Source organism: Globicephala melas, chromosome 1 (genome assembly GCF_963455315.2).
Source record: "Globicephala melas chromosome 1, mGloMel1.2, whole genome shotgun sequence".
NCBI lineage: Eukaryota > Metazoa > Chordata > Mammalia > Artiodactyla > Delphinidae > Globicephala > Globicephala melas.
In genome coordinates, this window is record NC_083314.1 from 180,051,791 (window position 1) to 180,079,422 (window position 27,632).

Here is a 27,632-nt window from a genome sequence, read left to right on the forward strand (position 1 = left end):
GAAAACTATTAAATTAAAATAGCAGTCAAAGCTACATAAGACATAAAGCATTCTGATAAACTAGAATCTTTATGTGCAAAAAAAAGCAAACAGAAAATACCTAGGAATATCCTTATCAAGAAAGAGCCTGTAAAAACACAGAAAAAGCTTTTGTTAGTGCAGCAAAAGAAAAAAAAAGGAAAAAAGAGAGGGAGAGAGAGAGAGGAGAGAGAAAAAAATATATATATAAAAACACAAGTTTGCTGATAAGCAAAAGTGAATTCAAGTGGACAAACAATTAACAGAGAATTCCATGGGACACAATTTGATAAAGGGCTTCCAATGACATGGGTCCCTCTCCTGAGACGTTCAGTTAAGGAAATGCTGGGCACAGAAGGGAGAGTGGAGACCACCTCTATTAACATCCCTTTAGGAGATGACTTACTATTGGAAATGGTAGGAAGTTGCTGTGGAGTTAAGGGAAAAACAAGTCAGTAGGTAACAGAAACGCAGGGCTGGGGAGAAAAGGAGTAATGGCCCTTGTCAGCTGCGCTCCACTATCAATATATCACAAGAGCCCTCTAATTACGTATGTAATACACCCAACTGGAGTTCTGTAAGTTCAACTTTAAACATTAAACCTTAGGCAAAAAGAACAAAAGCTCTCTTGACCAAACTCCATTTAGCCACTTACCAAATGAACTTATGCTCTCCACACCCCTACAATGTATAGACTGACATCCATTTCTCATTGAACATTATTCTAAAATAAAGAGGTAGCTCATCGCCCAGAAAATTTGCTCCAAAGAGCCGAGTTTCATGCTTCTCAAGTGTCAGTACTACAAACCTGTTTATGTGGTTGTATTTGCTATTATAATTATCTAATTTAATTAAATATTAGATAAATCACTGAAACATGAGGGCAAAAAGAATTTTTGCTTAGTGTGAAACAAAACTAAGTGTGGAAACTTAGTGTGAAAAATAAATTGAACATTTAAAAAAGACTTGATAATGGTGAATTGTTTAAAAAACAGCTGTTAAGTTTGGGTGAGATCAATGTAAAAGAAAGAGGGAAATAAAATTTTGATGATATATGATAAAAAGTTTAAAGGATTTTGCACTTAGATTTTATTCATAGGTTTCTAGTTCCACCAAATTGAAAAAATAGGTGATGAATTATGGGTGTGGCTTTGCAAGAAAGATAGTCAGAAGTCTAATAAATGAGCCTACAATTAAAGAAAAGGCCTTGGCCCTATAGCAAGAGCTTGACAAATTAATGTACATGTATATACTTTAAGTTAAAACAAGTGTTTAAAGTCTGTATCTTCTTTTTAAAATTTTTATTTATTTATATTTTGGCTGTGTTAGGTCTTCGCTGCTGTGCATGGGCTTTCTCTAGTTGTGGCAAGCAGGGGCTACTCTTCCTTGCAGTGCACGGACTTCTCATTGCGGTGGCTTCTCTTGTTGCGGAGCACGGGCTCTAGGCGCACGGGCTTCAGTAGTTGCGCAGGCTCAGTAGTTGTGGCGCATGGGCTTAGTTGCTCTGCGGCATGTGGGATCTTCCTGGACCAGGGCTCGAACCTGTGTCCCCTGCATTGGCAGGTGGATTCTTAACCACTGCGCCACCAGGGAAATTCCTCTTTTTATTACTCTTGACTTTAGCAATTTTTTTTTTTAACTTTTTTTTTTTAACCTTTTCGGCTGTGTTGGGTCTTTGTTGCTGCATGCAGGCTTTCTCTAGGTGCGGCGAGCAGCGGTTACTCTTCATTGCAGTGCATGGGCTTCTCACCGTGGTGGCTTCTCTTGTTGTGGAGCACGGGCTCTAGGCACGTAGGCTTCAGCAGTTACAGCACACGGGCTCAGCAGTTGTGGCACGTGGGCTGTAGGCACGCGGGCTCCAGTATTTGCAGCACGTGGGCGCAGTAGTTGTGGCACACAGGTTTCGTTGCTCCGTGGCATGTGGGATCTTCCTGGACCAGGACTCAAACCTGTGTCCCTTGCGTTGGCAGGTAGATTCTTAACTGCTGCGCCACCAGGGAAGTCCCAGCAACTTTTTTGATTAACTCTAAGCTTCTACTGGGAAAGATAAACTGCTTCTAACAAAGCCAAATTCATCTTCTACAGCATGTGACACGCTGCCGGACAGGAATCAAAGGACTTTTGAAGGTTACTCTAATGTAGGCAAGTTTAACATAACCAGCACTTCAACCAAACACCATTTTTCCCTGTTTTGCTAAGTACCATAGGGAAGTTTAAGATATATTTCTCATAGTTGCAAGGAAAATGTGGTGAATGCCAGCTGAATACTTGCTGTAAATGTCTGGCAGAAGAGGGAACGCTATGTGGGGTTAATGCTGACTTCAGAGAAATGGTATTGTTCAAGATTTTGCCCAGGAATAGGCCAAGGCGGGGGTCAAAGCACCCTACTTTACCTCTGCCACACCCCCTCCACATAGGTACACACCCTCTCACCCACCTTCCCTTTGTGTCCACAGCTTCTGCCAGCTCCTCTGACTGGCAAAAAGCAAACAGACATTTGTTTCCTTTTCCTCACTCCCATGCAAAACAGTAACACAAAGAAACAATGTAAAGAAATTAATCCTGGCCCGAACTTTTCATTTCTGCTTCTGCTTATTGTCTCATTTTTCCTCTCCCTCTTGCCAACACATGTGAGCAACTTTTTTAGGAACAGGCAGACCACAGAGAATTCCTGTAATTCGAAGGCTGAGTTCTGAGCCCACATTAGAACACACAGCCACTCCTGTTTCCTAGCCCTCACCACGTAGAGAAATGGGAGTCTCTGTGCACGATGACGGGACTCCTTTCCCAGGGAGGTAAAAGCGCCCCAGCAGATTTATTTCCAGTCTGACACGGGAATGTAGAACGGCTAGGTGCTTTATGCATTGTCATCACTTGATTATAAAATGGAATTCTAAGGGAAACTAATTTAAAATAAAATTCATTATTTATAGCAGCCAATCTTAGTCAGAAGAGTTTATAATAATTTATTGCCTTTATGCATAAAGGAAAATGAAAAGCAGATACTGAGACTCCTTGAGCCGATACTGGCAGCAGCAAAGATGAACACAAGAGGGTTCACTATACCTTGGAGGGCATGTTCCCATGACACCCCAGGCCGAGAGGTCTTTCTCCACAGCAATCACTTCATAGGAAAACATTTAGTCTTAGCCGTAATTAATTTGTACTTTTAAACCCTTGGGTGGCATGCTGAGTTTTCTTTTTCTGCTTTTTCTCTGTCACTGTATTACATCTACTCAAACTCCCCAGGGGATAGAACATTTCCATTCTCTGGGGGTATCATCACATACAAGTACCTCCAATGATTTATGTTTTTATTTTTGAAGAGCAGGGCAGACAGGGGAGGAAACAGGGAACTTTGAAGTGAGAAGGGGAGAGTCATTAATGAACAAGGAATCTACAGTGAATCAATCAACCCCCCTAGGGCTGACTCACCACATTCCCCGGGTGCCCCACCTGCTAGAGTTGTGGGAAGACTTCAGGTACTTGGCAGAGATGATATTTAAGGAGAGGATGGCATCAACTGTGGCTTCGTCCACCTCAGCTTTATTCCGAATCCGGCCTGAGAGAAAGAAGAAAGAAACCAGAACATGGGTATGTTTAAAAACAAAGTGGTAGGACTTCCCTGCTGGCGCAGTGGTTAAAAATCCGCCTGCCAATACAGGGGACACAGGATCGAGCCCTGGTCCAGGAAGATCCCATGTGCCGTGAAGCAACTAAGCCCGTGCGCCACAACTACTGAGCCTGCGCTCTAGAACCCACGAGCCACAACTACTGAGCCTGCACTCTAGAGCCCGTGAGCCACAACTACCGAGCCCGCGTGCTGCAACTACTGAAGCCCGTGCACCTAGAGCCCGTGCTCCGCAAAAAGAGAAGCCACCGCAGTGAGAAGCCCATGCACTGCAACGAAGAGTAACTGCCGCTCAACGCAACTAGAGAAAGCCCACGTGCAGCAACGAAGACCCAATGCAGCCAAAAATAAATAAATAAACAAATAAATTTATTTTTTAAAAAAAAATCTGCCTGCCAATGCAGGGGACACGGGTTCGAGCCCTGGTCCAGGAAGATCCCACATGCCGCAGAGCAACTAAGCCCTTGCGCCACAACTACTGAGCCTGCACTCTAGAGCCCGGGAGCCAGAACTACTGAAGCCCGCACGCCTAGAGTCTGTGCTGTGCAACAAGAGAAGCCACTGCAGTGAGAAGCCCGTGCACCGTAATGAAGAGTATCTCCCGCTTGCCACAACTAGAGAAAGCCTGCGCACAGCAACCAAGACCCAACACAGCCAAAAATAAATTAATTAATTATTTTTTAAAAAATCAACTGATTTTAATAAATAAATAAATAAATAGAAACAAAGCGGTAATTCATTAGGCCAAAAAGAGACTGTCAAATCTCTGTGTAATTTCAGGTGCCGGAAGCGTTGTTTGGTCAGTTATAACCCTACAGTCTAATTCTGTAATTCTTGGCCTTCCATTCTTCTCCATATTCTATCTCCCCTTTACATCCCACATTTAGCCAACGGTGAAAACTTACTCTTTGTTCAAAGAGCTTCTCATATATGTCTCAGCTTTAATTTCCAACATCACTGCCCTGCTCACGAAGGTCATCCCCTTCTGATCTCAGACATGGCAACAGCCACTTAACTGGTCTCCCTACTGCTCTCACGTCTCCCCCTTTCCAAGCCATCCCACACTCACCTTCTACAAACTTCTTAAGCCACTGCCTTCATTACACCACTTTCTTTTTCAAAATCTTACAATGCTGTTTTCAAATAACAGTAGGGGATGCAGCACTGCATAGAGGTTAAGAACACAGTCTCTGGAGCAGGACTGCCTGGGTTCAAATGTCAGCTCCAACACTAACTATCTGTGCGGCCGGGGCATATGCTCAACCTCTGAGCCTCACTTTCCTCACCTGTGAAGTGGGAATAACAATTCTTCCCTTATAAGATTGTTATGACCATATTATATGTTTGTTATGTTAAATAAACTAATATTTTTAGAGCATTCAGAAAAGCACCTGCCACATTTCATGTTTGTTATAAAAATAATAAGCCATAGGGTTATAGAGAAGCCTTAGTTAACTGCTGCCTCTGCACCCCACCCTTTCTGGTCAGAAAGCATCTCTCTTGTTTTATGTAATAATTAATCTTGAAAAGCTTGAAAACCACTGCCCCAGATAGGACAGAGTATAATCTTCCTTCCAGGCCTTCTTAATCTGGTCCACAGATATGCAAGGTGTTTATGGTTAGAATTCAGGAGGTCTGAACTGGACGGGAAAAAAAAATTACAACTTTATTTTCAGGAACCTCTAACTGAAATTTGCCTTTCCCTGCAATTATGAGGGGAGGGCACAAACCACAGGAGAATCAGCAGTACCCATACCTCTGTCCCCAGCAGAAATCACAGATGTTTTCATATCACACTAATGTGAAGTATCTTGACATTCATCACCACTTTGAAATGATAGAAATTAGACCTGCTGCTTATTGACCACATCATTGAAGAGCTTATGTTACAAATTTGTTTAGTAGTTTAACAATTGTATTTCAATATTAGTAGTTCCCTTTGTAGTCCTAAGTGCTTTATTTTCTACATTTAAAAACATAATTCTGAGGCTTCACCACTGCCAAAGGGGTCCATGGCAAAACTAGGTTCAGACCCCCTGCCTCGGGCTCTCGTTCTACAGCTTATGCTGTTTGGCCACTCTTTCCTCTCATGGTGCTTTAGTTTAGTCTCCCCACTCTGGCCACAGATTTCTAGCCATTTGCACGTTGGACATTGCTGACTCTAATTCCAAATGCTTGCAGAAAAACGAAACCCTCTAAGTTCTCTCAAATCTACTCAGATCATCTCCCACAAGCTAACCCAGTTCTCCTGGATCTTTTTTGTCGGCAACTCTTTTAGCACAGGTCTTTCAGTTGTTCTCATTTGGTACTCACTCATCAAACTGCTCTGTACATGCACACACGCTGTCTCCTCACTAGACCCCAAGCTCACAAGGAGCAGACTTCTCTTAGGCCCTCTCACAGCCTCGGGCCCAGAACTGCTCCCACAGGCACTGAGAAAAACAATGGCAGGTTGAATAACTGATGAAGGGAGCTGGGAAACAAGAGTAGTTTCCAACTCAAGGACTCTCTTCTGACAGTCACGCTCTCCAGCGCAGCCTTCCGCACACTCCTTGTGCTCCGAACAGGGAGCAGTCACTCCGCTAAGGCCCGTCCTCAGCTGCTGGAACATACTCACCTCCCACCAGCTCACGGACATCCTTCCAGTGGAGTTCACTCCCTTTCTCATGGATAATGGTTACTGTGATCCTTCGCTGGATGCCCTAGATAATGGAGCAGGGCTGCAATTTAGCTGGGACAATCTCTTATTTCCTCTTGTCTGTTGTTTTCTGGATTGTCTGATGGGCAGGAAGGGGAGGTATGGAGGGGGAGGGGAAATGCTGTCCACACTGCTATTCTGAACAAAGGGACACAGGTCAGGGACTGAGGAAGAGCCAGGTTCTGATATGGCTTTTAAGAACCGATGCCCAGATTGAAAGTCCCCGAGTGTGCCCATCTGGCTCATAAGCACTTTTGGGCACTGACTAAAGCTACTTTTGATTTGCCAAAGGGGGACCTACATTTCACGGCCAGATTTTTAGTCCACTGAAACCTTCATCTTCAATCTCCATTAAGAACTTTTGGCTGTGAAAGCAGGGTTTCCAAACATCACCAAGTGAAAATTGTATAAAATAACATGGAAGCTGCACAAATTACTATGTAACTGAACGACATAAAGTCTTTCAAGATAGCTCTTTTAAAATATATTTACGGGGCTTCCCCGGTGGCGCAGTGGTTGAGAGTCTGCCTGCCGATGCAGGGGACACGGGTTCGTGTCCTGGTCTGGGAGGATCCCACAATGCCGCGGAGCGGCTGGGCCCGTGAGCCATGGCCGTTGGGCCTGCGCGTCCGGAGCCTGTGCTCCACAACAGGAGAGGCCGCAACAGTGAGAGGCCCGTGTACCGCAAAAAAAAACCCCCAAAAAACCCCATATATATATATTTACACATAAAAGCCAGGGTATATATCAATAAATATAAGCCAAGGTTTGAGAAACATTAAGGAAAGGAGAAAAAAAAATGATGGGGCATTGTCCCCTGACCTCCAAATACCCTTGAAATGGAGATTAAAAAAAGCAGAGAAACAGAGAGTTATGTTTCTTATTCTAACTTTTTTGGTGTTCCCTTCTAAGCCCTCTTTTGCTCCTTCATTAGTACCTGGTGAAGCAAAAATGTCCCCTGGCAGGGCAAGCCTGCTGTATGGTCAACCACAGCTGGAATATACCTATAAAAACAGAAATGTAAAAGAAAGAAGTTAGACAGAATGCTTGTGCTAAGTGCAACTTCACCTGCAAGGTCCTCCCTGGTCACTCCAGCCCTCAGTGGTCTTTGTTTTCTAAACTCTGATCCCATGTCTTTCTCACCATCTGGGGTGGACATTTAATTGGACAGTCATATGCATTTAGTAAACCTTTCCACATATGTATGTCTCATCATCCTGACTAGACTGAAGTATTCATAGGGCAGTAACATCTTTTGGCTCCAATCCCAGCTCTCTGTCTAACAGATATTTCCATAAATAACATATAACTGCAATGGCAAGTGTCAGGAGATAAGAAAGAGATAATTTCAGATTCTAGATCATTTTTTAAGAATCAGAAAGCAATTAACTCAGTAGAAACCATTTACTGTAACTACTGCTCCCTCATAATGCAAGTTATAATCACATTATAGATCTGTCTGTGGAAAGTCAAATTCCTCGAAGCAATGTCACTACTGACAACTCTATATAGGATCGATAGAGCCAAACCTCACACACAGTAGGAACCCAATAAATGTTTTATGGAGGTGATCATAATGGTATTACCTAGCATTATAAATAGAGGATCATTAAGATAACATTTATCCCCTACCCTTTACACTAACTGATACAGCCCCTTGCCTCTGTTTCGGGAGAGGGATCTCTTTTGTGTTTTTCAAAAGCATTTCTGAGACAACTATAAACAGTAATTACATTCGTCACTTAGTCTAACACAGCTCATACAGAGAGAGTAAGCTGATGCTGATCATTTTGATCTGGGCCAGTGGTCCTCAACTGGGGGTAATTTTGACCCCTAGGGGCCATCTGGCAATGTCTGTTGTCACAGCAGGAGGGGAGGTGCTACCGGCATCTTATGGGTAGAGGCCAGGGATGCAGCTAAATATCCTACAATGCACAGGACAACCCCCAACAACAGAGAACCATCTGGCCCCAAGTAGTGAGAGGCTGAGAAACCTTGGTCTACAGAAACATTCTGTCCCCTAATCCCCTGACATATCGATATGCCTTTGGCCCTTTTATGTGCAACATGCTTCTGACTCCCTTTGCTTTGCTGCTGCTAAAACCCACTTTGCAGGTTGTCTTCCCTCATAGCAAAGCGCCATTCTTCATGATCTTGCTATTGCTAACAAGAAGGTACATTATCATACTAGACAGTTCTCTGACAAACATCTGATTCAAAGAATAATATAAAGACCCTCCCCACCCCAAATTCAGTTCAAAACTGGAATGTGACAATGTTCTGTGAACCCAAAGACGAGAGACTCAAAATTACATTTTCTAATTTTGGAAAAGTTGTCATATTTAAAAATTTATGAAGTTGGACTTACTCTCCTGTAGGCTCCAATTCACTGATCTCAAACCAAACCAGAAGATCGTACTTGCTCATGCTCTGGCCAAGGCTGGTTTTGCTCATGGTATTTAACTTGGTGGCTGGAACTTTTAAAAGTTTTTGGAAAATGTTAAAATTTGGTCCAAGTCTACTCAGCAAAGGTATAAGCTTCTCTAATGTCAGTCTTCAAGGACACACTTGGGAAAGGCAGCGAGAGTGAGGGGATAGATTTCAGTGCAGAAGAGCCAGAGAAACTTCACCGTCAACTATAGTAGTACCTCTAACTTCAGAGAACAAGGAAAACGGAAGAGTCAGCATCTTTTTCCCTCTCAACAAACTACCCAATGATGAGAAAACAGGTTTGATGCAGAGTAAATGTGCTCACAAAACCATTAAAAAACCTTCCTTAGACTCTCACACTTGCAGCATGCAGAGCACGGTAACAATGTGGGACAGGCAATGTGGGGCGAGCCTCGCTCATCACAGGGCCTCATCAAAGCTGCTGTGGCGGGAAAGACCCACCCTCCAACCCAGTGGTTCCTGAACCTCCCTGCACATGAGGGTCACCTGGGGATCTTAAAGATGGCCCAGGCCACACGCCAGCCAATTAAATCACAGTCTCTAGGGGTGGGACTCAGCCCTCTGAGAGGTTTGAAGCCCCCCCAGGTGATTCTAATGTGTGGACAAGTTTGGAAACCACTGGTCTCATCTGTAAATACAGGATTCTGTAAATGATCTCATGTTACCCATTTTCTTCAGATGTGAATTCCATATTCTTATCTGTACTGATGAAATATATTAGCCAAAACCCCCATATTTTCAAGAATTTCAGATTCCACATGGTGGGCATTTTGAAACACTGTGTAGAAATTCTGAAATCCTGGCAATACAAAGAGGGCTCTCTGCTCTGAACCTGGGAGCAGTGGTGTGAGTCCAGTGACTTGGGATCTAATTATCGCTCAACCACTAACTAGCTATGAAACTTTGGTTGAGTCACTTAACCTCTGGGAGTCTGTCTCCTCAACTAGAAAATGAAGATCATAATATCCTGCCTACTATCTAAAAAGATGTTGTGAGGATCCACGGACACAATGCATCTAAAGGGCCTGTGTGACTAATACAGCGCTATTCAGAGGCATGGCCTATCAGCATTGTTCACCCCAGCTGAATTCCAGGTAAGCTGGTGATGATGCTAGTCAAGAAGATAACAGGGGGTTAATGGCTCTGGTGGGCATCTGAGGGTCAGAAAGCAAAACTAGAGCATTACAAAAAGCCAGCTACCAGTAAAAAATCCTTTAAAATTAAAAATACCATTGCAAAGAATCCACACCAACAAATATAAGGAGCCCCCCCACCCCCCCCACCCCCCCCACCCCCCCCACCCCCCTGGATGATGTGAAAGGGGCATAAATAGAGAAGGTGCTTCCTAAAAATCTCTCTGAAGGAAATGTGATATGATCTTGACAATGTGCTGAACTCTACATGCAGGTCAAGTAGCAAACAGAAACGTCGGTGTTTCATACACGGAGAGCCAGGCTTTAGGACCAGCCTCTGAGGATGGTTCTAAATCTAAGGCAGAGCTAATTTTAGCTACTAACCATCTCGTTTAGGTACCCTCTCGGTCTGGCGGCTGGGAACTGGCAGAAAGAGAAAAGGCGGCATTGGGTCAGCCTCATCCTGGAAGGTGGCAATGGCGGAGGATGCGAGCACACTGGCGTGCTCAGAAAATGTGTCCAACACATGCACATTCACATAGTCAGATATGAGAAACCGAATCAGCTCAATCTTTCTCTCATGGTCTGAAGGCAGGACGGAGGCGAGGAGCACAGAGGTGGAGAATGAGCACAGGGCGGGGTGGGAATGAGGCAAGTGGGCAACGAGGAAAAGGGATGAAAATAAACAAAGAAAAATCAGAACAGGATACATGAACATGCGGAATAAACGTAATATGCAAAGGAGTGCCCAGTCACCTGACAGTTAAAGGGAGTTACACACAAAGCAGAGAGATTTAGGAGCATGGAGCTTATCAAAATCTGCAGTAAGAAGACCACAGTATCGGCGGGGATATAGAGCCCTATTGTTTGGAACCTCTTATTTCCATCAGGAACCAACAATTCTCGTTCCTACTGGACACCGGAACACACAAGGATGCACAGAAGTGGAGTAGGAATTTGAATATGATTTTTTATCTGAAAAGTCACTCAGAATAAGAGATGTACATCATACAAAGAACGCAGCTGTGCTCACCTGGCTTGGATAGTGGCATGGGCGGAGGGAAGAATCGTCGAGATGGCTGGGGTGGACTGCAAAGGAAGGCAAAAGTTCTTCAAGACTAAACAGTCCCATGCTGGTGTTAGTGGCGTGTTTAAATCCCCTTTAAAAATGGATCATTTGTACTTTCAACTCTGGTACCTTATCAGATATCAGATATAAACCCACACAGTAAAACTGAGGCTAAGACATTTTGATAAAAGTCCCCTTGTAAGTCAGAGCTAATAAATAAGAAAAATTTTTCTGTTAACGAGGACACTCTGCCATCATCCCGAAGGCCCCATCATTGTCCTCCTCCCCAATTTTGATGTCTCCACTTAGAGACACACGCTTCATAGTAGCTTTATGCTTCATAAAGTTCTGGGCGGTTAGGACCAATTATACACAACTTTCAGGTTATATCCCTATCACCTCAACTTTCTATCCTATTCAAAGTCTCTTCCTACAAAAAGACAGTACTCAAGGTCACCTGGGCAAAACTCAGTTTGCTCTACCTACAGTTAGTGACTGGGTGGCTTAGAAGAAAGATGGTGATGTTTCTGAAATGGAAACATAGGGTAATATATAAAACTGTTATTTACCTATCTTAATTCCTCAAAAGATTTCTTCTTTTCCAGCAAGTGACAGTAACAACAATAACAACAACAATAATATCAATAACAAAAATCTTTGCTCATTCGGTCCAAACCTGTTAAGCTCCTGTCCTTGCAGGTGAAGTGGGTGCTGCTGATAATGCCCAAAGACTTCAAACACGATAGGCTTGGTTTTGATATAGTCCACAAATGATTCCGTCACCTCCACTGCAATCTAATAAGGAATAAAGGCAACCTAGATTAGCGAAAGATTTATTATAGGAAAATACACATTTTTGCTGCAAACAGCACTACAGCACTTTGAGTACCCAGTATGTGCTGGGAATTTTACTATGAAGGCCTCTCACACCAAAAGAGAGGGGCTCTTCTCTGGTTTTCGTTCTACAGTTAACTTCACCAAGCTTCAGGCATTCAACACCCTCCACTGTCTGCCCCAAATGACCTCTGGCCCCTCTGCTGCCCTTCACACAATGTTTGGACTCAATCAGCTGCTCCCTTCACCTGCTCTCTCCTCCACCGTGCCTGAGGGCTGGCCCAGGCTTCAGCCGTGCCTGGGAGGCCTTCCCACATCTCTGTACCTCTGTCATCCCTGTACTTCAAGGCCCAGCTCAAATGGCAACAACAGTATGAAAAACACGACTGCAGACTCTGTGCCAGGTACAGTGCCAAGCATGACCCACCTTTTCTTATTTACACTACAGTCTTCAGGAAGTTCCCCCACCTCCTCTCTCTACAAAAACATCCACCCCCAACAAAGAATGTAGCTTAAAAGACTCTTCCCATTAGTAGCAATAACTCTCCCTTCTCTACTCCCGTTGCATTTAATGAATACCTTTCGAATGTTTCTATATCCTGTATCACTACAGTTTAAATATGCATTTATTTCCCCTATCATAATTCTAAGCTCTTCGGAGGCATAATCTACCCTGTGATCCATCTGAGCACCCCCCCCCCGTGGCATCGTGCACAGGAGCCAATCAATATTTATCATATACAGGCATGCTCATATTTATACAATTAAACATCAAAAAGAAAACAGTGTGTTCTGTATTTGCTTGTTCCATTTCTGGAGTTGCCCTTTCCTCTCGCATTTTAGGGAGTGGATTATGGTTGGCAAGAGAACAAGACTGTTCAAGCAGTAGTGAAGCTCCTGGATGCTAGAGCCACGTTTCCCTGGGTTCAAACCCCACCTCTGCCTCTTCCTAGCTTTGTAACCTTGGTGAGTGACTTCGAGTGCTCTCTGCCTCGGTAATCTCAACTATAACGTGGGGATTATGATAGTATATGGCATAAGAGTGAGGATTAAATGAATTAAGACACAAAAACACACCTATAACAATGACTGACACAAAATAAGCTCTCAGTGAATGTTAGCTATTGTAATGAGGATCACGACTTTTGAACAGAGTTGAGCAAATCTTTCTAGAAGAGATAGAAGGTCTGTTTTCTTATTCCACTTATGAGAGAGTTGTAAGGGGCATTAGAGGGCTAATCATAGAATCAGCTGCAAGGAAACAGATTCTGAATCTTAATTTAGCTACAAAATGTATTTCATAGTTTCTACATTAATTGCAACCAAATTATTTGTCTCTTATGGTGTAAAGAATAACATATTTAACAAAACTCATATGCAACATGCTTATTATTCTAGGAAGGAAACACTAAAACAACTCACTATATTCAAACTGACAAAGAATTTATTGGCAGACCAACCCCCAGGCTACTCACAGGCCCCACTGTAATTCAGAGAAGATGCTGCCTGCTCTGTCCACTGAGGATTAGCTCAGGGCCCTGGCCGCTCCCTCCACTGTCTGTTCTCATCACAGAGCTCCCCCTACACAGCAGCTTAGATTATCAACCTTCTTCAGCTGAGAAAGCCAAAGGGCCCCCACACATGACGACTGCCTCACCCCAGCTGCTTCAAGGTACCACAAACCCACAAAACATTTGGCAAAAACGTCCACGTCACTTACATTCTGCACATGATAAAAGCCCAGAGGACTTCCTCTGCCATTGTTTTTGAGGGGTTCAGTGGAGAACGCTTCATCATGGCGATGCAAAAAGCTTAAGAGAAAAAAAAAAAGACCCGCGTGAATTTCGTATTAATGGTTTCATCAGGATCAGCTTGGATCCCACTGGAAAGTAGCACCTTACTTAAGTAGAGTCTTTAACTGAGTCAAGTTATTTACGTTTCCTTGTAGAGAACATTTTCCATATCACTCAGATAGCATTTTAGCTTTTATGTCAAAAATGACTGAAAAATCAACTAACCCTATCACTTAGCCTTGTGAATGTATGAACAGTGAATTCAGTGAACTCCTATTCCCTTGTAAAAGTTTTTTACTGAAATAAAAATTGTGAAATCATTTTGTACAGAAAAGATTTGGCAGATTAAAGCTTCTATAAGGTAGTATCAAAGCCTGTGGACAGCATACTTGCCTGGGAGTCTATCTAAGACCAGCTAGGAGGAGATTCAAATATCACCTCTTCCAGGAAAACTTCCCTGACTCACTCAAACAGTTCTATGTTCCCACAGCACTAGAGACCTATTTTTCTTCAACAGCAATGATATCATTGTTTGTAATAATGTACTTATTTGCTTGTCTCCCCAAAAGACAGTGTCTCCCAGAGGGCTCTAAATGTAGAAAATACTCCTGAAATATTTGAGTCAGTGGGCTATGTTGACTTATTCTCATAAATATGAGATTTTATTGTTCTCTCTCCCTCCCTATTATTAGTCTGACATAAAAAGAAGTGGAGAATTACAGAATACTCAATTCAAAGATTTACTGCCAGACAGAAATATGCACCAGAAGGACATCGCATACTCCTGCAAGAAAAAAATGGAAATAAGAGAATACTTTTTTTTTTCTGGCTGTGCCACGCGGCATGTGGGATCTTAGTTCCCCGACCAGGGTCTGCAGTGGAAGTGCGAAGTCTTAACCACTGGACCACCAGGGAAGTCCAAGAACACTTAGAGTAGGGGGTAGAAAGACCAGGATCATGAACTACCAGTCTTCCAAATTACACTTGACCTTTGAACAACACAGGTTTGAACTGCGTGGGTCCACTTATACGTGGATTTTTTTCCATAGTAAATACTAGGGTACTGCACAATCAGCAGTTGGTTGAATCCTTAGATGCGGAACTGCGGATATGGTGGAACCCTGGATACACAGTCGGATTTTTGACTGTGCGGAGGGTCAGTGCCCTAACTCCTGAGTTGCTCAAGGGTCAATTGTAATTCACTGAGCCCGAAAACAGTGGTGTACTTCTGCCAGGCATCCAAATCACTGATGCTACATACCGCTGTGGCACTATAGCACTCCACACTACGTGTACTCTCGTCTATTTTCTTTCTTCTCATTTTCTCCTTACCTCTCTCCCTTTCCTTCTCTTACTTCTTACTCCTTTTTTTCTTCCAATTTCTTCCTCTCCAGACCACACAGTATACCTGCCAGAGGCGCCATGAGCATCAGCTGATCTCTGATCTACACTCCAACAAGGCTCTGCTTGGAGCACACACAAATATCCTGGGGTTCCACAGAGGTGACGCATGAAATCATTCATATTGCTCTACAGCTCTGTTTTCCCTATGCAGGCCAGATGAGAGCTGATAAAAACCTCAGAAGAACTTGAGTCTTCTTTCAGCATGAGTCAACATGCCCTTTCCTCCAGAGCTAATGCCAGGTGGAGATGCTACTCTCTTTTTAGGAGATTTTAGGACAGAAGTCAACATACCACGATTGCCATTTCAGATGTCAGTTAACCAAGTAGGTCTTTTCCACAAAATACATCAGTTACTAACTGAGGCTATTAGCAAAAACACATTAAATGGGCAAAACCTACACTGGACAGATACTATTTCATCAATTATAATTACAGCAAATGATATTAGCGGCTTACCATGTAATAATCACATTTAATTGAGGACTTGGCTAAAATCTATGTAAAAAGCAAAGCTGCTTTAGGACCCCAGGGAAGGCTAAGGCACATACTGAGGGGAAATGAACGGCAGACATCTAAAGCAGCCTTTGGTGGCACCAGTGGCCAACTGTGGGCTTTAGGAATGGGGTGGCTCAGACTTCATTCTCTTGTACTGTGGCCCTTTCCAAGTACTGAAGACGTATTGATGTTTGGGGGTATTAAAACTTAAAGATTCTCCAAAAAACTGTTTTTGGAGGTCTTGAGACGAAAGTACCTAGAGCACAGAGCTCCAGAGGGTTATAGGATAGAAAATGCTTAGAAAGTGGATGAGAAATGAAACCTGTCACATCTCTACGTACTTACTAGCTTTTTTTCAGTGGATGCAGAATTTTGCTGCTCTTTAAATGACTTACATTTTCCCTTTCCCAAGTATTAAATAAGCATAATTGGCGGTTGGATAATTCATTGTTTTCATACTTGTTTATTAACGAGACATTTCAGCACGAAGAGCATTTAAAAAGACTAATAAGTAGGCTCATCTGGATCTGATCCTATACTCCTGGCAGAGGGGGACAGTCCACAACCAAACCTTCTAGCAGGATATGTGGCCACACTCCTCCCCACAATGAACTGTTTCATTCCATTGTAGGTTTCCAGTTCTTACTCCCATCTTGAGTGAAGAAAGCATTTTATTTCAGTGGCTGGTAGTCATTTCTCTCTCAAGAGTGTACTACCTGGCAAGTGTTACATCGCTCTATAGTGCACAAAGGACATCATCCGGGGTAAGAGCCTAGGGAGGCAGAGCAAAGGGGCGGCTTACTTGAACTGACAGAAGATATCTGCATACTCTGGGAGGATTCCGCTGGCCTGCAACACTGTTACACGGAAAGTGAAGGCACTGCCCAGTTTCAGGTGGTTGCCAATCTCTTCAGAAAATCCTTCCATTACCATCTTACCATCCAGCAAAGTGCCTGACTTCAAATCTAAAGAGGGTCAAATGAACACATATGGTTCAAGTAACACACAAAGCACCTTTTAGAGAGTAGAGTGTACCTTTCCATCCCTAGATGATAAAAGCAACTATCTTCCTTGACAATGGTCAGTATTTTTCCCTCTTTGAAAACATATGCAATCATAGTACACTCTGATTACACACCCAAGTCATTCATTCGATTGATTTCTTCTGGAGGAGTGATGACCTCAGAACTCTGACCCTGTCCTTCCACAATCCTCAGCTCCTCCAAGGATAGACCAGAACGGGTCATTGCAACCGAAGAAAAGTCACTCTGAAAACAAGGCAGGGGTAAGTAGATGATAAAGTAGTATGACAACATATTTTCCCCCCATTTCCGTAACTTATATTTATTTGCCCAACAAATAATAGTGACTGAAAAGTTATGTGGATTAAGAGCTGCCTGAGAAAAGGCAATACAACACAATATAAATGCTGGGCCTTTACCCTCACCTCGGTCATTGTTAGACATGTCCCATATTCTATTAACTATCCTGTGGTAACCTATACTTTTTAGTTCTAGGCAGAACTGCTCTCCAGTGCTGAACATCCTCCTTACAAAACCTGCCTACTTCCTTATCCTTCCACAAGGTTTTCCTCTTCCTGGCAGATTTCTCACCTGATTAAAGTACTCGTTATCAAAAGATATTTTAGCTGTTCCTGACTGTCGAATTCCAGAACCATAATCAGGAGCTTCTTCGTCCGCTAAGTAGAGGAAAAAAAAAAAAAGAAAGAAAAAAAAAGCAAGGATGAGACTACATATGGGGACAAGGAGGAATGACTCCTATTGGATTACAATAATAAAAATATATAGGAAAGTAAAATAAAAATAAATAGGAGATAGTGGGCTTTAGGGTTCTCAAACTTTAATACAAGAGGAGACACTAAAGAACAAGTCTTTTGCATGAGAAAGAAAGAGACCAAAGCAGTAAAGTCAAATAGGCTGCTTCCAACTCTACTCAGGTAAACTTACCACCTCCTTAGCTCGAATGAAACTAATGAATAAAGGACTGGTTTCATTCTTGATGTTGTTCAAATGTCATACTTAGAAATACTGATCCCTTCACTTGACAAGATTATATTCAATAATACTCAATAAATATCTGAAAATATTAGACTGTACTTGTGAAGACCTCCATAGCTCAACGCTGGTGACTATCATGCATTTCCACGGGGAAAGGCTGAAAGAGGTCACTAAATACAGCACAGCAGTGGGAAACTAAAACAGAAACGTTACAGGAAACAGCCACATTCTTTCTTCAGAATGTAGGCTGGAGCTTGGAAAAAAGTATGAAGTGTCGACATCTTGATCCACACATTGCACAACAGCAGCCAAAGTACAGAAACGTCTAGCAGAAGTATCCTGACAGAAAATTAGGCAAGAAACCGTCTGAAAATCCTCTGTTATTTCTGAAGCAGTTAAGGTACATCATTTAAAATGCAAATGACTTTTATAAAGGTAACCCAAGGGTTGTTCTTCATGTTAAAGGAGATCCCTTTACCCCATTATTCCAAAACAGCAGTAGCCCAAACCAAACAGGATCTACTCGTGATACTTGGGAACAACCGCTAGAAAGGAAGCAATAAAGGCTTTCTTCAGTCTGCACTGAAGCGCGGCCCTTACGGAACGGGCCTCCTTTGTCTCGAGGCAGAGGACCCACAGCCCTCATTTCAGAAGAGGGGCGCCTACCTGCGATGGCCTGCACAGCCACACGGAGAAATCCCCGCACTTCGCCCTTCTCACTGACAACGGCCACCCTGTGAATCAGGGGCACGGGGTACAGCAGGTTGCTCAGGTAAACAAATGCTCTAGAGACAGAAACCAGGAGACAGACATCTGAGCATCCCACAGGTAGAGAAGGTGGCTTTCAGATTTACTGAGAATACCTTCATGAAACTGTGAGCTGGCTTCTGGGCCCTGTCTTAAGGTCACCTCTCTGTTCTGTACTCTCAGACTGCCTCCTGTTGCTTTTTCAGAACACATAACGTATAAACAAATGCAAATGCTTGGTAAAGCAGTGGAAAAGACCAACGTACACCAAATTACTCCCTATAAGAATTACTACCATAGGTAGAGTGACCACTGGAAGTAGACTTCCAAGATACTCCTCTACAAATACTGCTACGAGTGGGAAAAGGGAGCCCATTAAGGAGTTTAACCTTTTAATGTAACTAATTACAAAGAGGTTTTTGTTTTGTTTTCCCCAATAGCTAATACAGAAATCAGCAGACAAAAATGGTCAGAGAAATGTGACTGAAATACAGTCAATAACTCTAAAATGGATTTCAAGTCACAACATTGTGGGTCTTTATTTTTACCCTAAGAAATGACTATGATCTTTAGGCAGGGTGACTGACACATATGGGCAGAAAGGCCATGTTGCCAGAAATTTCTTTGTTAGTGAGCTTATAAGAGACTCTGGATGGACATCAAGATAAATGCTAAGGGAGAAGGAGATAGCTGATCCCTAAAGGGTTGCTTTTGCTTCTAGGGTTCAAAACTTTATTCAGAAATGCATATACACGAGGTAAGACCTAACATTTTTCAACTTCAAATGAACTAGCAAAGTCATATCACATTTGTTCTCTTTTTTTCTTCTTTCATTATTTTGTAGCTATTGACTTTTTTTAAGCAACACAAACCGGTGATCACAAAGCTTGGGTGTTCATTCCAATTAGTGGGTGGGAAATAGAATCTAGTTCCTACTATTATTCCTGTCTTCCCACTTGGTATATGCTGATCTTTGAAGACAAGACAAGACAAAGAGTAAACATTTGCATCAAGAAATCACACATAACTAAATGTGACACATGCAGGCATACCTCGTTTTATTGTGTTCCACTTTCTTGCGCTTTGCAGATACTGCATTTTTTACAAATTGAAGGTTTGTGGCAACCCTGTCTCCAGCAAGGCGCCATTTTTCCAACATTTGCTTGCTTCATGACTCTGTGTCACATTTTGGTAATTCTCACACTATTTCAAACTTTTTCTTTTTTTTCTTTTTTATGGTCATCTGTCATCTTTGACGTTACGGTTGTAATTGTTTAGAGGTGCCACAAACCACAACCATACAAGACACTGAACTTAACCGATAAATGTGTGTTCTGACTGCTCCAACAGGCCATTCCCCCGTCTCTCTCCCTGTCCTTGGGCCTCCCTATTTCCTGAGACACAACAATACTGAAATTAGGACAGTTAATAACCCTACAATGGCCTCTTAAGTGTTTAAGTGAAAGGAAGAGTCTCACATCTCTTACCTGAACTCAAAAGTTAGAAATAACTAAGCTTAGTGAGGAAGGCATGTTGAAAGCTGAGACAGGCTGAAAGCAAGGCCTCTTGTGCCAGTCAGACAAGTTGTGACTGCAAAGGAAAAGCTCTTGAAGGAAATTAAAAGTGCTACTCCAGTGAATACACAAGTGATATAAGAAAGCAAAAAAAGCCTTATTGATGATATAGAGAAAGTTTTAGTGGTCTGGATAGAAGATCAAAACAGCCACAACATTCCCTTAAGCCAAAGCCTAATCCAGAGCAAGGCTCTAACTGTCTTCAGTTCTATGAAGGCCAAGAGAGGTAAAGAAGCTACAGAAGAAAAGTTTGGAGCTATCAGAGGTTGGTTCATGATGTTTAAGGAAAGAAGTCGTCTCCATAACATAAAAGTGCAAAGGGAAGCAGAAGTGCTAATGTAGAAGCTGCAGCAAAGCATCCAGAAGTCCCAGCTAAGTTAATTAATGAAGGTGGCTACACTGAATAAGAATTTCAGTGTAGATGAAACAGCCTTTTATTGGAGGAAGATGCCATCTAAGACTTTCAGAGCTAGAGGGAAGTAAATGTCTAGCTTCAAAGGACAGCCTGGCTTTCTTGTTAGGGGCTAATGCAACTAGTGACCTGTAGTTGAAGCCAATGCTCGTTTACCATTCTGAAAATCTTAGGGCCTTTAAGAATTATGCTAAATCTACTCTGCCTGTTTTCTATAAATGAAACAACAAAGCCTAGATGACAGCACATCTGTTTACAACATGGTTTACTGAATATTTTAAGCCCACTGTTGAGACCGACTGCTCAGGGCAAAAAAAAAAAAAGAGCCCTTTCAAAATATTACTGCTCACTGACAATGCACCTGGTAACCCAAGAGCTCTGATGGAGATTAATATTTTCGTGCCTGCTAACACAACACGCATTCTGCAGCCCATGGGTCAAGGAGTAATTCTGACTTTCAAGTCTTGTTATTTAAGAAATACATTTTGTAAGGCTACAGCTGCCATAGACAGTGACTTCTTTGATGGATCTGGAAAGGATTGTAGGTGCCATTAGGAACATCTGTGATTTGTGGGAAGAGGTCAAAATATCATCAATATTAACAGGAGTTTAGAAGAAGTTGACTCCAACCCTCATGGATGACTTTGAGGGATTCAAGACTTCAGTGGAGAAAGTAAATGCAGACGTGGTAGAAATAGCAAGAGAACAAGAATTAGAAGTGGAGCCTGAAGATGGGACTGGATTACTATAGTCTCATGATAAAACTTTAATGGGTGAAGAGTTGCTTCTTATGGATGAGCAAAGAAAGTGGTTTCTTGAGATGGAATCTACTTCCAGTGAAGATGCTGGGAAATGACAACAAAGGATTTAAAATATTACATAAACACAGCTGATAAAGCAATGGCAGGGTCTGAGTGGACTGACTCCAATTTTGAAAGTTCTACTGTGGGTTAGATGCTATCGAACAGCAACCTCCACCAGCAAAAAGCCTGCTTCACTGAAGGCTCAGATGACGGCTAGCATATTCCTTTTAGCAGTAAAGTATTTTTTAATTAAGGTACATACACTGGTTTTTTTAGACATAATGCTTTGCACGCTTAATAGACCAAATGTAATGTAAACGTAACTTTAATATGCATTGGGAGAACAAAAAAGGCACGTGACTGGCTTTATAGCAATATTTGCTTTTATTGCAGTGGTCTGGAAACAAATCAGCAATATCTCCGAGGTATGCCTGCATGCATGTCTGCACCTTTTCCTGCTCTGAATCTGCTTTAAAACAAAGAAAAGGAAGATGGAGCGGATTCTTGGGATTTCAACTCCAAGTAATGAAAACAATTCTGAAAATTGACAAAATACACCACAGAAAAACAAATGTTAATAAAACTGAAAGACCATAAATGAAACATAAATGAAAGTATAACAAAAATAATTGCAAGTGGACACTGAATCAGATCAAATGATGTCTACTTCCCTTTCAGTCTGCTCCAAAGGTGGGGGAGGGCAATGCTAAAAAAGAGGGATAAAGCTCCGTTGTACAAACATTTTTAAAAGAAAAGTCTAAAAAGGATTACAAACAAGAGTCTCAAACATCAACTACTGTGATAGAGTTTAAAGACTACGAATTTGGCATAAGGTACCAAATGGATAATTTCACTTTCAAAGTCAGCACACATACAGACCACCTTCATTTCTCACTGGCATTCCAGCCACTGCCCGCGTTCAATGCCTTGGCCATTAAAGAGCCATCGTATATGCTCGTCCCCTGTCTGCTGTCCTCTCTGAGCTCTTCTACCCACCTCATGCCTTTGATTTCACATCATATTCCAAATACCACTCTCTTATGACAGGTCCCCCTAGTGTTTTATGATCTCAGTAACACACAACTCCATCATTGCTATGATTCCATTTATTTATGTAATTATTTGTCTGTCTCACCCACCAGACTGAAAACCCAGGAGGGCAGGAACCATGTCTGGTCAATAAATATCTGGTGAGTGATTGAACATCTATGTACATAAGTGAATGGGAAAGTGATCTGTCCTCTATCTTTAAGTAGAAGTGGAAGATTTTTCCAGAAAAATGGGTTAAACCAGAGGTAGAGAAGCAAAGCCATTCAACTTTATATTAGGTTGGTTTTTCAAAGCCATACTCATGATGGATATTAACTATATAGGACATGTTTAGATTCCTAACCATATTTAATTTGTATAGCTATTTTTATACTTAAAAGTAGCTACTCAAAAACAGGAACCCCTGTTTTTAATTACAATAAAGTACTGTTTGCACAAACGTTAAAGAAGAATCTCCTTTCTGTCTATGGCAACGGCTACTCCAAAAGTGGAAGAATAGGAAGTATTCTTGTAAATTTCCCTTTTTAGAAGAGAGAATTCTATAATTCAATGGCAGTGGCGTGTGCATCGGCACTGTGACTACACAACTGCACAGTCACTAGACAGCTCCTTGTCTTATTATTATAACACAGGCTTTGGTCCAAAATCAATGCTTTGGGCTCTATAAATGTTCTCGTTCTCTTACGAAGTTTTTTAAATTAGAATTTTTATAATTATTCTTCATTCTTGAGAATCCTTGTACCTTGACCTAGCAGACTGAAAGAGAACAGGGACGAGAGAGGGGAAGATGTAAAGGATGTATTAGCATAAAGTTCTATGAAGTTACATAAAAAGGGTAACAAATTCTGTCAACATAAAGATAATAAAAACCAGCATAATTATGATCAGTTACAGAAAGAATGTCAGTTCAGGTACTTAGGTCACAGAATAACCAGGAGACTTTTAACCCAGAACACTAGCCTAAATACTTTACATTTCATCCCAAATGACGATGGATGATTCATAACATCCCAGCATGCCATAAGAGAACAGCTAAAGGGACAAGCTCTTTTAATTTTCATATAAAAATTCACCAGAGGCAGCCAAGGCCATGAATCAAAACCTATAAATGGAATTTTACAAAAAACTGGAAAATTTTATAAGTAAATTGTATTTGCAATTATGTGCCAGTACGGGAAATCTAATCCCGTGAATCACAAAAACAGCACAGAAGTTACTCCTCTTACACAGAGAATGACTGGTACGTAACTGGGTGATGTTGCATTATTACAAATTGTTTGTAGGTAAGAAATGCAGTCGAGGGTGAAAATAAAGAGCTATCCTTCACTCTGCTGACTGCTATGATTTCACCTTCTCCCCTAATACTTTTCTTGCAAAGCGAAGTCAGTTTTAGAATCTGGGAACCCAAAGAAATGGAAAGGTCAATTCCTGAGCCACAGCTCCACAAATAATTTATTTGAAAATCAAAGTAGAGCTGATTGCCTTATACCTACACTTAAATCTGATATGATTAAAATGAGAGAAAATACATATATCTTAACACAGAGAATTTCCACATTACGTGGGATTTTCATACAACTGGCTCAAAATACAAATGCTTCTGAGTAGAATTCTGAGTAGAACCAGGATATTCATTTTGCTAGTGTGGATGAAAGAATACAAAAGATGAAAAAGATCTTTAATGCTTTTTCTTCTCCCTACCTAACTCTTCAGTTTATACTTCAGAACCTAACAGGTCTCCGTTTTAGTTGCTTGTCCTAAGTTAGGTCGGTGTTCTTTCCACCACACCACATAGGGTGAAGCTACCTATTCCTCATGTGTGATAATGTAGAACAAAGTGAGCAGCGTGAGAAGCTGCAAGACTGGCATCAGGACCAAGCAGTTTGTGGATAAAAACTTGATTCCAACTTCCGACCCTCTCAGAAGAGGACGGAAACAGCCATAAAGTAAGGAAAGCATTATGGTCCCATTATTTGTACACAGAAGTACCCTTCTCAATTTTAATATAAATCAGCTTCTCTGAAATTCTAAGCATCTATTCCTGGCAATACACCAGACAATATTCATGGTTGTATAATCCTTTATATTTATTCATGGAAAAACTGAATAAATGCCCCTTTACCATTGTAAAACCCCAAGACTGTCTAATAGTACAGCCCACAGTCATAACTGAGGCTTTAATTTCTATCAAAAAGCTTTTCTTTTCCCCCTTTCCATAAAAGTGATCATCTTCTACATTATTTATTTAGTTCTCACCAGGTAATCAACACCATACTCTGAGCTAAGTTTTAGAACCTTGTGTCCCTAATGGGTCAGGAGACTCGCTGCACTTTCATAGTTTTAGATAACTGGTGCTTATCCACTAACACTAATATAATTTCCCTTATTTTTAAAGGGTTCAACAACATGTGGTTTTAATGCAGTGTTGAAATTAAATCAAAACATAGACATAATTTTTTGTTAATTCAGTGAGTGCTGCACTGTTGAATTTGTAATTAAAATTACTTCAGCATGAAGACTGGATATAGACAAAGACCCCAGTATTAGGAACATGTGCCTGAGAGCTCTGCATCACTGACAGATGGGGCCAGAGACAATGCCTTGGTTTGGTAAGCTGAACTTAACACAAAGCAGTGTCATGGAGCACTGAACAAATATCCATTGTTGATGGTTTCAACAGATAATTTTATGAGATTCATCATTATAATGCCTATAGGTAAAATCTTAGCACAAGCCAAAGATCTATGAAACTGGCCAAAGAAAGGCATCCATTTTAGTTAGACAAAGAGGAAACTTCACGCTCTTGAGTCTTTTCTGGATTCACAGACGAAGCAAGAAATAAACCTAACACTACTCCTGATTCCACTTCTGTCCTCGCGATTCCTGCTGATGCCACGAGTCCTTTCAGCCTAGCCTTGGACTTGCTCTGCTATCCTTCTCACGTTGCCCCTTTTGCTTTCTAGCTCACATTCCCACAAAGAGGAAACATCAGACACAATGACATTGTTCAACTCCGTAACGGTGTGACTCTTAGCTTTGATTATTTTCTCCTCTGGGGTCTCCCCCTTCAGAACAAAATTACAGGGCAGTTTGAGACAAGGAATCCTCCATGGAGAGTGTCCACACGCTGCCGCATGCCGTACCGAGTAGGCCAAGTACCTCACAGATGCTGCCTGAGGGCTCTCTCAGCCAGATCAGCGTGTCATGAATTGAACTGGCTAAAGCAAAATTGTCCAAAATTGCACAAGGAGCCTCTTTAGAGCAAGAGCTGGTCCCTTTTTGCCTTTCTCACTTTAACCTCACCAACCTTCCCACTAAAATGAACCATGGGGATCTGTCGTAAAACGGGTCATGCCCATCACTGAAGAGATCTGATCCCTCCTCCGTCCCTGCGTCAGAGCCGGTGTCATCCACGAATGCCTCATCATCAAAATCCTCCATCTCATCTTGCTGCTCGTCAGCCAGCTCAGTGATGTCGGAATCGGCCGTGGAAAAAGTGGGGGAGGGCGTGCGGTCAGCAAGGCGCTCATTCACACAGCCGTGGAAAATGGGGGCGCTAGACACCAGGTAAGATCCCGACGGACACAGCCAAGGAGAGAGGAATAGTTGGTTAAACAGGAAGCTACAGCTGCCAACAGGACAGAACCCACTGGGGAACCAAAACAACACAAGCAAGTGGAAAAGCAAAGGGATAAAATAAGCATAAATCATCTGGCTCAGGTGAAATGGAACAAGGACTGATCCTTGGAATGAGAAAAGCAAAGGAAATACATGAGTAGAATATCCGAGGTAAACAATGTGCTGTAAAACATTTAAGTTCTCCAGTTCACACAAAAAATCAGCAGCCAGGTCTCAAAGGAGCCACTCAATATTAGGTGAAATAATAATGTTTAAATCTTTACTCCAATTCCCATGTCATCTCTGAGCAGAAAACAAAACAGATGAAATGATATATGGCAAAGCAGGTATGTGCCTTGCTTGGGTAAGACGTGTTTGGCCAATTCATCTCTTTGAAAACGCTCTACTATCAGAGTAGACTGGAAAAGACTTACTTCATTTCTACAAAATACTATGACTCCAGCTCCACCTTTTAACCCAGTTCCTTTAAAACTGTTGGAAAGTTTTTGCAATTAGAAAATTTTTCAAATTCTGAAATCATTAAGGTGAAAACTTATACTTCTCTGCTTTAAAAATTCTAAACCTCTAAGAACGTGACTCACTATGGACTCACGTTAAATGCTGAAAGTAAAGTATACACAAAAAAGGCTCAGGTGGATTACTAAGGTGTGCAATTATTCACTCTTGGCAAAGACTAAAGTGAGATGAACTGCTTTAAAAATTAAAGTGAGGACAATCATGGAGAGACTGCAGTCTGATAAACTGGACGTCATACTGTGATTTTAAACTATGCAGGATACAGACACAGGTTTCCTTTTTCTTTTAAATCTATCTTGGTCAAGTGTAAGACATTTTGTGAATGAGCTGACAGGCAGGGAAGACTGTCAGTTACTTTGATTGAAAGTCTGAAACTTAAAAAAAATGTGCCTGTTGGGTAAAACTAAAGGGAAATATACCAAATGACACAGTGGCTGTGCATGAGTGGATAAGATTATAAATGGGGCTTTTTTGTACTTTTTCTTTAACTTCCTGGAATATCTGCTAAGCCTTTAAACAATTAAAATAAAACCATTCATTACCTGAAAAGAAGACACCAATAAAATCATTACTTACCTTCCTACAAGTTTGAACCAATGGAATCGATCATAAAATGGATCGCTGCCAGTCATGGTGGTTTCACTTTCATCTTGGGCGCTGGAGGCCATCTCACCTGCCCTGTCATACATCTCTCGCATCAAATCCAGCCTCTGCCTGTACAGTAACCATAAAGTGTGCTGGGTTAGTATCACAAGGTCACATCAAAATTTCATCTTGGAAGTATCTTCCATGTAAGATTTTAAAAAGCTGCTCCCACCATTTAATGATATTAAATAAGAATAAAGGCTTTATGCATGACATTTTCATACTTAAGTTTCGCCAAAGACCAATAATGTGTTGCTCCGTTTTTCAGATCCTGGACTTCTACGGCCACCACTGTACGAGGGAACGGTCTGTCTTCCTGAGTTTTTTCCATCTCAGTGGGAAGTAATTCAGGAGGCAAAGGGGAGTACAACGTGTCAGTCAGAAGAACAAACTGAAACTGCACCTAAATGGAAGGAAGAAACCATCGACAAACGGCCTTTCTGTTTTTAGCTAGTAAGTTTTGGAAACAAGGCAATATAATCACGCCTGATGGGAAGGAGGTCAAACAGCAGCACATGCTCAACAGCTTGTGATCAACTGAAAAAAGTGGCCACTTGTATATTAATCATTAAGCTATTTACAGACTTTGTTTTCCTAGCCTGGCACAGTGTTTTTGCACAACCTAAAAATCTCAATAAATATACTTTGGTTGACTGAACGAAGACTTCTGTAGAGAACAAATGGTGGACCCAGGAGTGCACC

At 41.8% G+C, this 27,632-nt stretch overlaps 1 protein-coding gene across 13 annotated transcripts in view; it reads right to left on the bottom strand.

Annotated features, from left to right (window-relative positions):
* KIF1B (kinesin family member 1B) overlaps positions 1 to 27,632 on the bottom strand; it is a 148,359-nt gene that overhangs the window by 17,456 nt on the left and 103,271 nt on the right. For 4 of the 13 annotated variants that reach the window (XM_060283243.2, XM_060283248.2, XM_060283247.2 and 1 more), the window contains 15 exons: positions 27,155 to 27,333; positions 26,862 to 26,999; positions 25,438 to 25,686; positions 18,211 to 18,329; positions 17,140 to 17,225; positions 16,665 to 16,794; positions 16,329 to 16,491; positions 13,555 to 13,645; positions 11,677 to 11,795; positions 10,965 to 11,020; positions 8,716 to 8,824; positions 7,285 to 7,351; positions 6,267 to 6,351; positions 3,475 to 3,580; positions 101 to 127 (listed from right to left, as the gene is read on the bottom strand). In XM_060283243.2, coding sequence (XP_060139226.1) covers positions 101 to 127; positions 3,475 to 3,580; positions 6,267 to 6,351; positions 7,285 to 7,351; positions 8,716 to 8,824; positions 10,965 to 11,020; positions 11,677 to 11,795; positions 13,555 to 13,645; positions 16,329 to 16,491; positions 16,665 to 16,794; positions 17,140 to 17,225; positions 18,211 to 18,329; positions 25,438 to 25,686; positions 26,862 to 26,999; positions 27,155 to 27,333 — 1,724 coding nt within the window. Of the gene's footprint in view, positions 1 to 100; positions 128 to 3,453; positions 3,581 to 6,266; positions 6,352 to 7,284; positions 7,352 to 8,715; positions 8,825 to 10,964; positions 11,021 to 11,676; positions 11,796 to 13,554; positions 13,646 to 16,328; positions 16,492 to 16,664; positions 16,795 to 17,139; positions 17,226 to 18,210; positions 18,330 to 25,437; positions 25,687 to 26,861; positions 27,000 to 27,154; positions 27,334 to 27,632 lie in introns of all 13 variants that reach the window. The other 9 variants (XM_030878866.3, XM_060283250.2, XM_030878929.3 and 6 more) reach the window with 4 other exon arrangements.